The sequence below is a fragment of the Aythya fuligula genome, chromosome 9, assembly GCF_009819795.1.
Source record: "Aythya fuligula isolate bAytFul2 chromosome 9, bAytFul2.pri, whole genome shotgun sequence".
In the NCBI taxonomy this organism is placed as follows: domain Eukaryota; kingdom Metazoa; phylum Chordata; class Aves; order Anseriformes; family Anatidae; genus Aythya; species Aythya fuligula.
The window spans coordinates 459033-474219 of record NC_045567.1 but is presented as its reverse complement, the minus strand read 5'-3'; the positions used below and the strand labels follow the sequence as shown (position 1 = coordinate 474219).

General features: G+C 36.6%; 1 protein-coding gene across 11 annotated transcripts in view; it reads right to left on the bottom strand.

Annotated features, from left to right (window-relative positions):
* The window catches only part of LOC116492437, a 98238-nt gene that overhangs the window by 66023 nt on the left and 17028 nt on the right, over window positions 1-15187 (bottom strand). For 8 of the 11 annotated variants that reach the window (XR_004253599.1, XR_004253600.1, XM_032193188.1 and 5 more), the window contains exons 5-7: window positions 13650-13767; window positions 10600-10661; window positions 1431-1528 (exon numbers count right to left, since the gene is read on the bottom strand). Coding sequence is in view for 8 of the 11 variants with exons in the window: in XM_032193188.1 (XP_032049079.1) it covers window positions 1431-1528; window positions 10600-10652 (151 nt within the window). In the remaining 3 variants the exon portion in view is untranslated. Of the gene's footprint in view, window positions 1-1430; window positions 1529-8061; window positions 8222-10599; window positions 10662-13649; window positions 13768-15187 lie in introns of all 11 variants that reach the window. The other 3 variants (XR_004253598.1, XM_032193190.1, XM_032193189.1) reach the window with 3 other exon arrangements.

The window sequence follows — 15187 nt, the reverse complement described above, 5'->3', positions numbered from 1 at the left end:
GTAATATCAATATCTGAAGATATGATATCAATATTTCAAAGACCTCTGAATCCCAGTTAGGTCAGTTGAAGCCATCATCACAAAAACAAAAAAAACAAAGCAGAAACCCAGTCTTAATCTTTCTAGTGCTTTAACTTGATCTTTTAAAAATCTCATATTCTTCAAGAAGATGCACTAAATCTTCGTTTATTATTCAGTTCTAAAAAACAAAGATAAAAAACATTTACAAAAGTTCCTTATAAAAACTCTAAAAATTATCAATAAATTAATTACTTTTCAAGAGAACTAATCTGAAAAAGTTTAAATTAACTGATTAATTTCCATCTTGGCATCTTACATTAATTAAAAACCCAAACAAACAAAAAAACACATGCCAAAACCCACAAAACAATGTTATTTGTCATTTCAGCCATCAGTAACTACATTCTAATTTTGCATAGGGACAGACACACATGAAGTTATTTACTGTTACATAGATGTCAATAAAATATGACTCTTACTCACTCATAAGTGTCCAGAGTTTCTAAAATGTACCAGAATACCGGGAAACAAAATGTTTTATGTAATCCAGTAATAATTATTGCAAAATAATAATTAAAATTTCTTCTAGAATGTCTTGAAATAGGTTTGTGATTAAAAGTAATCCTCTATAATTATACCCACAGAGCTGTTTAAGGTTTTTATCACTGCTAATGAAAATATGGTCATAGCTTCTATGAAAAGTATATTTCTCAATATGATGTGCTGTAAACAACATGTCTTTAGGCTAGTTTTGACCTTTAACCAATGGGAAATGTCTGTCTAGTTGATCTCATCTAACTACACAGCAGGTATAAGGAATTAAACCAATTTAGGTTGAGCCTTGGTACAATATATAGTTTCAGACTATGTTTTCCAAAAGGAAATGCTTAATAAGCTTGTAATCCACTATTATATTTATCTAGTCAAAGAGGTAAATAAAATAAAATAAAATAATAATAATAATAGTAATAATAATCTGAGCTGTGTTCAACAGAGAGGAATCACAAGTGAAAATCTATGATACCATGTTGTTTGTAAAAGTTGGTGAGGAAGGCAGTTATGAGCAAATTAAAAGTAAACAATCCACTATGGACCTACGCTGTGTCAGACCACTTGTAAGATCACACAAGAAAAGTAAAACATTAAATAGCTGGCTCCAGCAGCCTTCACACATTTGCCTGAGTTTCAAGGGGAATAATGTTTTTCACTGGGGAGGCAGTGAAAGAGCTTGAGAATAAATAAAAGCTTTAAAAATAAGGCTTTTTTTGGTCTTTTTTCTTTTCCTTTTTCCTTTTTTTTTTTTTCCTTTTTTTTTTTTTTTTCCCTAACATTAATTAGGTCCTTAAAAACACGAGTATAATCTAAGTGGACAACTTTGTTTTTGGTAAAGATATAGGTCCCAAACTCACCATTCTGGCTCTGTTCCCTTGCTGAGATGGAGCCAGATGTTTCTTCTGGGCAGGGGCACTTCATGAAGTTCTGGACAATATGGTGGCACCAGATGTTCCTGAGATTTCATGAGAATAAACTGGTTACTTGCCTTAAATCCATGTAAATCTTACCATGCCAGAAATCATCAGGCACAAGGGGGCAAGTTCAGCATGAATTTGATCCAGAGGGGTCATTTACTTCAAGTGTCCAAACCTAATCTACATACATATTCAACTGTTATTTATTAAAAAGGTACAAGGTCAAATTCAAGCCACAAATCTCAAAAATTTGTGGTTCAGGGTGTAGTTTTATTCCTCCAAAACCAAAGTTTGCAGACACCCTAGATTCTCTGTCTGGTGCAATATGGGATGACCACAGGCCGCACCAAGCAAAGGCAAGATGATGACGGTTACCCTTGAAAGTACATCTGGAATAGGGTATGGAGGTCGTTAACACTGCTTCTGTTTCAATGATGTTCATATAATCAAAGTTGAAAGAAACCTTGAATTTTGCATAGTTTTGACCAATTTTGCTTATCAAAGACAACAACTGAAAAATTTCCCTGCCACCTCTGACTATTTCCTGCTTCTGAAATTTGAAATTTTAATTGGGTAAAAATAGCCTTAGGCAGCCTAAACATTTGTATGGAACTATTTATATTTTTACATTTTTAGGGGATTACCTATTAATGCCATTATTTATTGGTGTACACCTTTAAAGAATATTCAAATGCTTAAAACTGGAAATGAAGCATAATGCAATGCACTACAGAGCAGATGCCGAGCTTGAAGTGCTCTTAGGAATACATATACCACATTTTAATTTCAACTCCTATTATTATACTAACTAGTCACAAAATGGCTTCCTATTTATGCAATATGTTATCTGTAATGTCACTTAAATTGAATAGATGAGTGCCTTCTAATAATGTATGTTTACTTCATGAACTTGTGGGCAATTACATTGTAATTATGTCTTTTGTAGGTCCTTTTTTGCTGACACATAGTGCAGCAGTGCATTTTAAGTGTAATTGCAGTTCTTCCTACCATTTAGGAAAGCTGAACATTGTTAAAGGTTTGTAAATTACCTACACTTAGACCATAGGCAACTAGGCAAATTAAATGGCAATGTCAGTAATATTACAATGTAAATTGGTGCCAAGCATAAGCCAAGGTAAAAGATTTTTTATAGAACAATGTTTATGTAGCACCTCAAAAACTGCAACAGAAAGCACATACTCCCAAACTTGCAAAAGTGTATATTTCTGATACCTGAAAAACACACACAGCATACAGTCTAAATGGCTATCGACTACCTGAAGAACTGAATGTACACATGTGTGTGAATGTACACACATATATTTTGTCCAACAGGGCTACACAGTCATCCAATAGAAGTGAAAGGTATGATCAAATGCCAGTCTTCAGAATCAGAATCAGAATTCCATCCTTCTCACATCCTTCCCACCTCAGGAATGGCACTTCATCATAGAAAATACTTTCCCAGCAGCCTGTAATGTCTTAAAGGCAGGAATGGAGACATTCAGACCATCCCCATACTGAAAGTTGGATCTTTCCTATTCCCTTCTCGCAAGACCTTGTTCTCACCATGAGGAATGAAGGAAACAACCAGCCTCTTTTACCATACTTGTTCATCGCTGCTTCCTCAGGGTAAAACTGTAAGCACTGCGTTGACTTGCAGTTTCATGGGGCAGAATGATCCTGTCATAGTTGTGTCCCTGTCACAATTTTAGCTTCTCAACAAATCCACAGACTTATCCAAGTAAACTCAAGTTTGAGTCCCTGGTAATATTTGACCAAGATCATTGCAGCAGGAGTAACCTTCAAAAGTCTAGAGAAGGAATAGGAATCCCTTATCCCAATCCTTACTGCTGCAGAGCAGTGAGCTGAATCCCAAAGGTGGCTTAAGGAACACAGGTAAAAAGAAAACTCTCTTGGCATCAGCATGACACCATATTTTCTACAGCTGAGCACTGTTTGACTAGGGTACAGAATTTTAAAATGAGGTTCTTACATTTTCAGCCTGGTGTTTTAAACAGTCTATTCTGTGTGTGGTTTATCATTCACTTCAATGAATGATATTTGTGATGTGATAAAGGATCTTTATCACAAGGTAGCTTTTCACTTATGTTTATCCACTTTGTTGGCAAAACAGAAATTTCAAAGCAGAGAATATTTTTATTTGCACAACCTTTACAGTGATCATGAAGCACAGTTATATACAAATACAACTTTATATATATATATATTTTTCTTACAGACTGGATATATCAGTATTGTTTTCAAGAACAAAAACTTGAGGAGTTGACAGTGTTTCTACTATAGGAATTTGAACTATCGTATGCATGGACATGTCATTACAGAATTTTTTTAAAGTGGATTTGTGTAGCCCTATGGGGCTTAAGGGGATAGTGATTATTATACACTGAGAAATGTGCATTTAGCTTACAAAACCAATGTCCCACAGAGGTGACCACTCTAGAAAGACCAGCAACATCACTTAAGTAAATTAATTTTGAAGTACTGTCCTGTCACTTCATGCCTCTAGGCCAATCACTCACTGGTGGAGACATCCTAGTTTTGGATTAAACCAGTTCAACCATGCAAACTGTAGCCAATGCATGGGAATGAGCATCTGGGATTGACAGCTCACAGATCTTGGCAATAGAGGCCACAAGTCCAATGACATAATTTTAATTTAGAGTAAAATCCTAGTGTCATTTTGGTAGAATTCAATCTTCAGTAAACATTTATCAGAATAAACCCAGGAGGCCTGATGCTGATCTCACTTGCCTTTCTTGCAGCTTGGAAGTAGCAATTGAATATAGTGATGCAAATCAGAATCATATCTTACGTCTGGATGCAAAAATTGATATGTTAAATTGGAAACACTCATGCTCCCAAGCCCAGCAAACATGCAAACATCCAACTACAACATTATACTTTCAGAGATGCCAGAGATTTAAAATTCCTCTCTTTCTATTGGTGTTTCTAACTAAAAGTGAGAACTGCAAACATACAGTACAAGACAAAACCTTTGAGTGGCTGGTAGCCTTTTCCCCATAATTAGCTTGCTCAGAAAGAAAGAGGCAGAGCAGACACAAAGTTTTTAATTGTGCCTGGCCTTACAAGGGGCCGCACAGAAAGTGCACAACACCAACACCAGTCACATTATACATACACGTATAGCTTTGTGCACCTCTTCTCTTTTTGTTTTTCTAAATGCACATTGAGCAGCAGGACATATTACTTAAATTAAAGGTTCCTTACGAGGAACTTTCTGTGTGACCAGCTAATAGTGACTCAGCCAGCCCCAGCATCATCTCCAGATACTTTAATTTAGCTGGAATATACCTACTAGTGCTATAATTTAAAGTAAACCGTAGTTTAAAGCCTGACGATTTGCACAGGCACAGTAATAATCTCATACTCACAGCACTTCCTGCACCTCTTCTATACCATTTCTGTTGTCACCTTTTTACATTAAACACAAAAGGGTTTTCAGTAAACATCAGTGCTAAGTGCTATTCCATTTAAATGGACATAAATTATTCAACTACTGCAATTATTGCAAAAATGTAACTTTTAATTTGAGGAGGAAAAATACTCCCTTAATTGCTACATTCAGTAACTATTCTTTTATACTCACAATGGACTTAAAAGAGAACACCAGAGAAGTGAGGAATCCTGTTGCTAAACACAGCCCCTAAATTACTGGCATGTCTATGGAGCTTTCTACCTTAATGTACTTAGGGGGAATCGCTCATCACTAATGATTTGGAAATACAGGCCACATAGATCCTCAATTCAAAGTTGAACAGTAACCTGAGTTTTAAAAAACATGTTATGCTTCCTCCCCCCAATGCACATACAGATGTATAAAAAAAAATAAAAATAAATAAAAATAAAAGCACCACAGTATTAATAACAACAAAATACCATGCCAAGTGCAATGGTTTCCCTACAAACTCTATCACCTGTTTATTTCTCACCCCCAATACTAACACTAAATTGGGCCTCATGAATTATTCATGAGAGGGCCTTTAATGGGATCATTTTTCCTGGCTAGCCCTGACACTAATGCTAAGAAAAATCTCTTGACATTAATCTTGGGTTGAAGAAAGTCCCAAACACCTAGTTTTCTTCTGAATGTTCCCTTTCCTCCTCCTATTTAACATGTTAAGAAACCAGTCATTCTGCAGCTCTGTAATGCATGAGTGTGGGCATGGGAGGTAGAAGGAAAGATGGAAAAGAGAAATCTTTTGTCTTTTGAAGTTGGAAAGAGAATCTGTGGCATTAGGATTTTCACTCTGGGGAGCTCACATTAAATTTAAATGAAAGTTTCCCATTGTCCATTGCCAATCCCGGACAGCAGAAGCAAGTCCCAGAGCCCTGCTTTTTTAGCACATATGCATAACTTTTCTGAAGGAAATGGAAATACCTGCTTGAAAAAGACAAGCAAAATATGAATCTACAACTACACTATTTTAGATAAAATGTCTTGAGTTGATTAAAGCCCTTTTTTCCTCTGTTATTTTATAGCTATTCTAATGATGAAGTGATTCAGGGTATTTTCCAGGACTGATTACAAGAGTACAATGGGTCTGGTCCTGCAATTGCAAATACAACCATTAACAGAGGCATAAGAAGCCAAAACTAGGTATTGGCAGATCCTAAAGACAACGTTGTTTTTAATTTATGCAGAAAGACAATTCCTGCAAAATATTATCCAAATTACAGTCCCTTGCCAAAAGAAAAATCTCTTTAAGGTGCCCTGATATAAAAAAGAAGCTATGTTAGAGAACTGTGAATTGCAATTTAAAACACATTTTATTAGCTAGGGCCATATGATAAGGATATCCATCCACAGCCCCCTCCCCACACACTCCTTTGGTCATACTGATAAGACTACTAACTTTCCTAATTTTTTGAAAATAAAATAGCTAAAAAGCAATGCATTTATTTATTTATTTATTTATTTATTTATTTATTTTCAGTTGTGGCTTTTTGACATCTGTAATGGTTTTGTGTCTAAATCTGACAACATTTGTAACAAACTGAAGTGACTGTTACTGCTGGAATGTGTCCTGGAGGCTTTTTCTGTCAGAGGAAATGACAGTAACTTTTCCCATGCAGATTAAGCTAGTGTTTACAGATTTGCCCTGGGTGTGCATTTTTATCCAGCTGCGATCAAGTAACACTGCTTGATGAGTGCCAGACAGATCTCCTGATAGGAAGGGTTTACACGCCCATCACTTCTGCACAGAACATGATTCTAATCTGGACACCACAGCAAAGATCAGTTATTACTGGATTTTTGTTTTGCCTTCATTTGTATACCAAAGCAGAGTATTCACAAGGGAATGTGAAAAGCTTAAATGTTTAAAAATCACGTTGCCATTTTACACAAAATAGTGCAATGTGGATTTAAAATTTTTTGCTCAACCTTTATGTTTCCTACACTGAGCCCTAACTGAGAATTTTTAAACAAGAAGCAATAGATTAGGTGTTTTCACAATTTAAAATCTAAGATTTCCTTTTTTTTTTCTCTTTTTTTTTTTTTTTAATTCCCTGTTGAATATCTTTAGCACGCATGGTGTACATACTAATATGTGATATGGCAACCTACAGGCTCAACAGCATATAACCTTTTCCCAGTCAGTGAAAGTGTGAGGTCAAGAGGTTGTTTGCGTTTGTGGGACCTGAAGCTACACACATTACAAAGATACCTTGAAAAATACCAGTGGTTGCATATTGCTTTCTCACAACTCCTAGCTGTTCAAGCTGAGAGGGAAGAAGCTCTATTTTCTATATCCGAATTCCTGTTTGCAACCTCTAATTCATGAAAGGATAAGAGGAAAACAAACAAACAAACAAACAAACAAAAAAAAACATCCTTTGAACTTGAATTTAAAACATATTTCTAAATATTAGTAACATTAACATTAGCATTGCTTAAAGTATTAGCAACTTATTTCACAATCACTTTTTCAAACTGTTACTAAAAACACACAAATATGCAAAAGTAACCCTTGTAAAAGGAGTGCTTGGCTTTGTGGATCAGATTCTGCTCTTTTATCAGCATTTTCACTGCTTTCACTGACCAGGTGATCCATATTTATATTGGTATATGTGAAAACAACACTTTCCATTTAGTTTCCAGTTTGCTTCAAAATGCCACGCAATTCATAGATCTTTCCTGCTCTTGTTCTAACTCTTGCACATGCAAGTATTAAGAAACCAGTCCTCTATCCTGTGCAACAGCCAGCTCTGTATTATCTAATGATCCTTACAAATCACAAGGCAGCTTGCTCCGGAAGGCAGCAGCCAGAAGGTGCACACTGAAAAATATATATATATATTTCAATGGTTCCTACCAATAGCTGCTGTAGATCATTTTAATACTGACTATACATGAATTTTTGTGCTTATGGCACTGAAGCTGCAGAAAACAGTGAAAAAACTGATTCCAGAATCTGGTGCATAAAATCGGTAATGTCTAGAGAGTATTTTTATTTCTTTCTGACTACGTTATCAAACTGTGAACTCGTAAGCTCCAGGGAACACTAAGTTGTACAAAACCTCTCACCTTTGGGTCAGAGGTTCAGATCTGGACAGATCCTTGGTGACTGAAGGTCATTACCAGCTGACGGCTTTCTGGTGACCTACATGCTGGTGGGCTCATCCAGATTCAGTGGGCATGTCACACAACACACCACTACAGTTTGTTCTCTTCTTGGCAACTGTAGCTGAGAAACCAGGAAATAAATGGACATAACTCCTCCTCCCCCAAACCATTACTTTCATTCAACTGGCAGGGTATAACAAAGGAACTTAGACTTGGAAACAGCAAGGATAGAGAATACTCAGTGATCTTACTCACTATTTAATTCATAAATTACAATATATAAACAGCAGGCCATGCCAGTTGCAAGCTGCTCTTTTTTGGAGGCACAATTTGATGCCAAGCCATCCCAGGTGATAAGAACAAGCTTGCAGCCTCCCAGTACTTCCAATAGCCTCCCTGAAGAGAAGAAAAATGCTGTAAAGGCAAACAGTCAGCAATGAAGAACACTGGCTAAGAATAAAGCCCATGTCTTTTCTCCCACTACTAACCCAGCCCTGTGATTTTTCCTCTGCTCTGAACAGCTTGGAACAAGCAGAGCACAGGTATAAGGGAGGTTTCTCCAGGGTGTGTCTGCACCCATGTCATAGGATGGGGTAACAGGCACAGAAACCCCAAGAAACCTGTTGCAGACTTCTTCCATCATCAGCTACAGCTGAGCCTACACTCTAAATGTTGTATATATACTGTGGACTCATTATATTTGTTCATAATATATATATGTTTATTTATATAGAATCATAGAATCATAGAATATCCCGAGTTGGAAGGGACCCATAAGGATCATCAAGTCGAACTGGCACCGCACAGTCTACACAAAAGTTTAGACCATGTGACTAAGTGCACGGTCCAATCGCTTCTTAAATTCAGACAGGCTTGGTGCAGTGCCTACTTCACTGGGGAGCCTGTTCCAGTGTGCGACCACCCTCTCGGTGAAGAACCTCTTCCTGATGGCCAGCCTAAACTTCCTCTGCCTCAGCTTAACACCATTCCTGCGGGTCCTATCACTGGTGATTAAGGAGAATAGGTCACCTGCCTCTCCACTCCACCTCATGAGGAAGTTGTAGACTGCGACGAGGTCCCCCCTCAGCCTCCTCTTCTCCAGGCTGAACAGGTCCAGTGTCCTCATCCATCTTCCCCTCTAGGCCCTTCACCATCTTCGTCACCCTCCTCTGGACACTCTCCAACAGTTTAATGCCCTTTTTGTACTGTGGTGCCCAGAACTGCACACAGTACTTGAGGTGAGAGTAGAGCGGGACAATCACCTCCCTCGACCGACTAGCGATGCTGTGCTTGATGCACCCCAGGAGTTAGCCCTCCTGGTTGCCAGGGCACACTGCTGGCTCCTATTCAACTTGCTCTCAACCACAACCCCAGATCCTTCTCTGCGTGGCTGCTCTCTAGTGTCTCGTCGCCCAGTCTGTATGTATAGCCAGGGTTGCACCATCCCAGGTGCAGGACCCGGCACTTGCTCTTGTTAAACTTCATGTGGTTGGTGATCACCCAGCTCTCCAATCTGTCCAGGTCTCTCTGCAAGGCCTTTCCACCCTCATCCAAGTCCACAACTCCTCCAAGTTTGGTGTCGTTGGCAAATTTGTTCAAAACACCCTCTAGTCCTACATCGAAATCATTTATAAAAACATGGAAGAGGACTGGCCCTGAAATGGAGCCTTGAGGGACTCCACTAGTGACCATCCACCAGCCAGATGTGGCCCCATTTACCACAACCCTTTGAGCCCTGCCTGTCAGCCAATTGAATATATGAATATATATATATTCTGCATATATGAATAGGAATATATGCAGAATCTTATTGGCTGTCAATAATTTGGCTATTCTATAAAACCTGAAACTAAGTTCTTGCATTTTAAAAGGAGATATTAATTATAACATATCATGTCACAAATAACTAATGGAAAGCCTAACAATTTCTGATACTCAGTTTTAACTTGTCACGTTCATAATATTCATTGAACCTAAAAGGAGGTTCTGAATTCTAACCAGATTTTTAAAAACACAAATTAAGTTTCTCTTTGGCTACAGTTATAAAATACAGAAACTTGGAAGACTGCTTTCCTTTGAAAATTTTCTGTGGTTGTACTGAAAATTCAGTATCATATGATCATATGATTGTGAGTAATACTTTAAATAGACAATAACACTTACAGACCACATTGTAAAAGAATTGTGGCTAGCTAACTAAATACATTAAAACGCGGGCTTTAAAGCACACTAGTATCCCTTTTTACTCTATCTGAGGGCAACAAAGTCAAGCAATCTGCCTAAACAGCCTTACATTCATTTCAGAACTTTTTTTTCCTCTGTAACAACTGTACCCATTTAGATCCCCATTAATGTTAAAAATTAGGTGAATCTTTTTTAATTTTTTTTGAGCCATTTTCTCTGTAAATTAATTAATTATTTAAGGAACTCAATTAATGACAGTTTCAGCTCTGAAAAAATAAAATTTTGCATTACTATCTGATTTACTACAAAACCCACCTATAGGAGGTAATCAGAGGTGTCGTCCGTCTAAGGATCTGGCCCAGAATCATCTTTTTCTTCTTTTTAAAAAAAAAATAAAAAATTGTCAGGAGCAGTGCATAAGTACATAACTTTAATTCATTTATTTCTTCATCCATCTCAATAAACATTGGATTTTATCTTTTAGTGCACAAAAAAAAAAAAACAACAAAAAACCTCCACAGAGATTTTTATAGCACTTATTGATTCAGAAGGATTTGCTGTAATATTTAATGTTTGATTTGCTGGGGAAGATGTGTTTTTAGCAGTCACCTGTCTGTTCTTCATTTAGCTAGGTGCTTGTATGAGCTTTGCACTTTTAAAATCCTTTTCAGGAGACTTAACTTTCACCTGCGTATATACTAGCCGACAGCTTCGTGTTCTTCCTGTACTGACAAATAAACCAAGAATGCCTGTACTCATTTCATTATAAACATTTCGTAAGCATCCCATAAAGATTACTTCTGAACACTATGATAGATATGAGCTGCTTTTCCCTGTGATGAAAGGCCAGTGTCGGATCAAATGAGCCATCCAGGCCCTAAAATGGCTTTACAGAAATAGTTTTAATCTCTTCATTGTCTGACTTCACGGCATGGTAGTGCTGCCCTTAAATAAAACTTACATAAATGGTTAGTACAGCTGGTTAGAAAATGTGCTTGAAGTTTAGAATCACGTATCGTTGTTATACAGATGACTATTTGGAATAGACTTCAATAGAATCTGACTTTACTAGCAAAGGAGAAGGCTTTGGCAATAGCATACAGTGATCAGCAACAGCAACTCATATTTTCCAACTGAGATCAATGTGGCCTTTAATCCATTAATGCAGACCTAAATATCACCAGACAGATATGAATAGATGACAGTGAAAATATGAGAAAGAAAAGTCTGGAGACTTGTTTCATATTCCAATTCATTTTAGTACTCTACAGGAAAGCAGCCTGTTTCTACACTTTCAATTAGCATACCCTAGATATGAACGAAAATACTTCTTTTCTCCTAACACAGATGCTTTTTTGTTCACCCATTTTGAGCCTGTGTTCATAGAATTGGATTTCTACAAAAATCCTTGGGAGCATTTTAGCAATGCATTTTTTTTTTGAAATGTCAAGGAATGGGTTTGTTTGGAATGGAAGGTTGCCGACAATCACTCCAGTCATTCAGATGCCAATTTAGATATTTAAATACTAAATGCCAGGCTGGGGGAAGGGAGGAGGAAAATCCCAAAACAACAAAAAACACAACCCAAACTTAAAAAGCTCCTAGCTCTGTGCATATTAAATTAAACTAAAAATAAAGATGATGGCAGTATCTGCAAGCAATTTGGGTGGTCAGAAGAGAATGGTACCCTCTGGTTTGAAAACAGTGTTTAGTGTTTGCACTGTTCTTACTTGTCAAAATAAATTTGGACAGGGTTCCTATTTCCTGAATTGACTGAAGCTTTTCATTCTTTAAATTTCTAATGTGGTATGTCACATCTTACTGTATTTCATGGTGTCACATTGCATTATTTTGCATCACTGTCTCTGAAGTTGATGAAACACAATGCAACAGCACATGACAAAAAGGAATAAGCTACTGGTTATACAAAAATTTGTAATTCAGTATTTGTTAGATGCTGTAGTCATTGCAGATAATCTTGAACTTTTAATACTTGTACCTTCTTGGTGAGCTAGTGAGAAACCTGTTCAAATTACTGATTTATTGAAAAGCAAGCCCCCTCTCTTGGGAAACACAGGGTTGTCATTATTTACTTGGTATCAGAGTATGCTGCTGCTGCTTTTCAACCTCTGCATTGTTAATTTATAATGATTAGAATGAGATTTGAGACATACTAGGGTAGAGAATTTCTCAGAACGCAATAATGAGAGTATTCATTTGAGACAGCATTAAAGGCACAATATGAGTGTTTTGATTTTAGAGCACAAATACAGCACATATCCTTGGGACTATTTCCATTCATTATGATTAAGCCATGTCACTCAGTAGAGACAGAACTGAGTTCTCCTCCCTCCCCTCCCTCCTTATTGTTCTTGCTGATATCAATGCCATAAAACTGAAGATTTATAACCTAACAATTGTGGTCTGCTTAAGAAAAGAGAATATTTACACTTTGAGAAACACACCAACTTACTGTTACAAAATATTAGAATCTATAGTCCGCACCAAAATAAATAAATAAATAAATAAATAAATAAATAAATAAATAAATAAAATTCTACCCTTACTGCAAGTGTAATTCTTGTCTGAGAAGAAACAGATGAACATAAGAATTTAATAGCAATCATGATGAGTCATCATGACAATTGTTTGGTCTATGTGCTGTGAAAACTTTAAAACTGGAAAGTACTGGAGGAACTTCCAAAAATTTGTATAAATATACAGAATGGAAACAAAATGCCACAAATCAGAATCTGTCTGTCTTTCAGTTAAATTGATTTACTTCTGAATGTGTTTTTTGAGTGGATGTGACTCAAGGTGTTTGTGTACTACCCAATTCTGATTTAAAATTTTTGCTGTGACACAACTAACTTGTTGTAAAGAAATACAGCAGTTTTATTTCTTTTTCATTCCATTGTTCTAGTCCATTGCAAGACATGGGCTATTGTTGCTGTTTTCCTCTCAGAAGAGAATAGATAAACTAAATATATCATGCAGTATTTGTATTATATTAAGGAGGCTACGTTAGAAAATACATCCAATAGTACAAGCAAAAATGTGCCAGAAATTGTAATAACCCAAGCAAAGGACTATGAAGCAAGACTGCCTGAAAAACAGAACACAGAGCTGAGCAGGAGTCATCAAGTTCAAGCACGTGCCAGCACATGAATCCCATCACATAAACCCACCTAATAAATCGATCTGAGTTCTGTGTTTACTCCCACACTCCTGTACTTATGGCTCTGGTGTCTAGAAACCTCCTCTCCATTTCTTGTCCAAATTTATCTAGCCAATTTATGTCCATTTGTTCTCATGTCAAAATTACCATTTAATTTCACAAGCTTTTCTTTCTCCCCAGGATTTACCTCATCATATATTTACAGACACCAATTGTATCTGCTCTCAACCTTTGCTTTGCCAGGCCCAGCTTCTTTTCAGACAGTTATCCTTTTCTTTGATCACCACACTAGTCACCCTTTGTACCTGTTTCAAAAATAAATAAGTAAATAAATTAAAATTTGCACCACAGCCATAGGGATTCAGAATTTCAGATGATGTCTAACAAGCACCTTGGTTGACGGCAATATATACTCTCCTTGCTTCATTAAAAATAGTTTCCTCAATGTATCTTTAATTGCATTTTCCCTTTACATAGTCTAAGTGCACTGGTAGTTCACAGTAATTCTGTGATTGACTGTTGCAACTAGGTAGTTTCCTCTCTGTCACTTCACACTGATGATCCTACAGTTCATAGCAGATACTTTTCATTAGTCCTGAAGTGCATGACCTTGCAGCACATGACTTTAAATTCCATCCCATTTCTATTACCCCAGACTTCAAGGTCATTTAATTCTTCCTGTATAACATTCCAATCCTCCACTGTATTCATGACATCTCCCAGTTTTGTATCATCAGCAAATTAATTAGTACACTCCTACTTTTTCTGCCTAGGTCATTAAGGAAAATATTAAATAAAATTAATCCCCAGACCAATCCTAAAGGAACTCCACTAGTAACTTTCCTCCAGAGAGAGAGACAAATCCTTTCAACATAACTTGCTCTTGTCTCCTTTTCAGTCACTTTACTTATATTTTAGTCCTGGTACTTGTCCTTATCTTTTCCAATTTAACTAATTATTCCCCATGTAGTAATGTATCTAACACTTTAATAAAGAACAGATAGGTTGAATCTACTACATTTTATTTGTCTCAAAAATCAAGTTGTCATTAAAATAAAGAAGGTAAAATAAGTTTATCTGCATGATTTTTTTTTAAATGAATTCAGGTTTCATTTAGTCCATTTTTTTTCCTATTTTAACCTTATTTTTATTCTCAAAGTCTTCATTTAATTTTTGGGTCACACCTAGACTATCTTTAATTTCTACTCTATCCTCTATGCACAGTGATTCTCTTGTGTTTTCCCCTCCTCACACAACTGAAAAAGCTTTTCCAAAAGCTGTTTAATTTGGTTTTCAGTGCCTAACTCTGCTTGACTTTTCTCTGATACAGTTCTCTGTATTACTATCCTTATGAAGTGCTAAGATGTACTTTTTATTTGCTAGCCTGTCCTTCCCCTGTGGCCATTCCTTGATGAGTTTTTATCATTTCTTGTAAAACGTATGAGGTAGTAATTTATCTGCTAAGGCATACAGTCCCACATGTTAGTTCACCTGGCTGGAGTAACATCACCTTGTTGGTTTAGTAATTGCCTAGTAAAGAAATAACTTGAGTGAGAAATAACTGAACCTTCCTGTTAGTGGCATTCATTTTCTTGTGTAGGCTGGGCAAAATAGTCCTCCACAAAATAAAATAAACTATAGATTTTATCATATATTTCAGGGACTGAAATGACAGAGCTGCATCTCTAAAGGCTGTTGGTTGATGTCACTCATCCTTGCAGATAG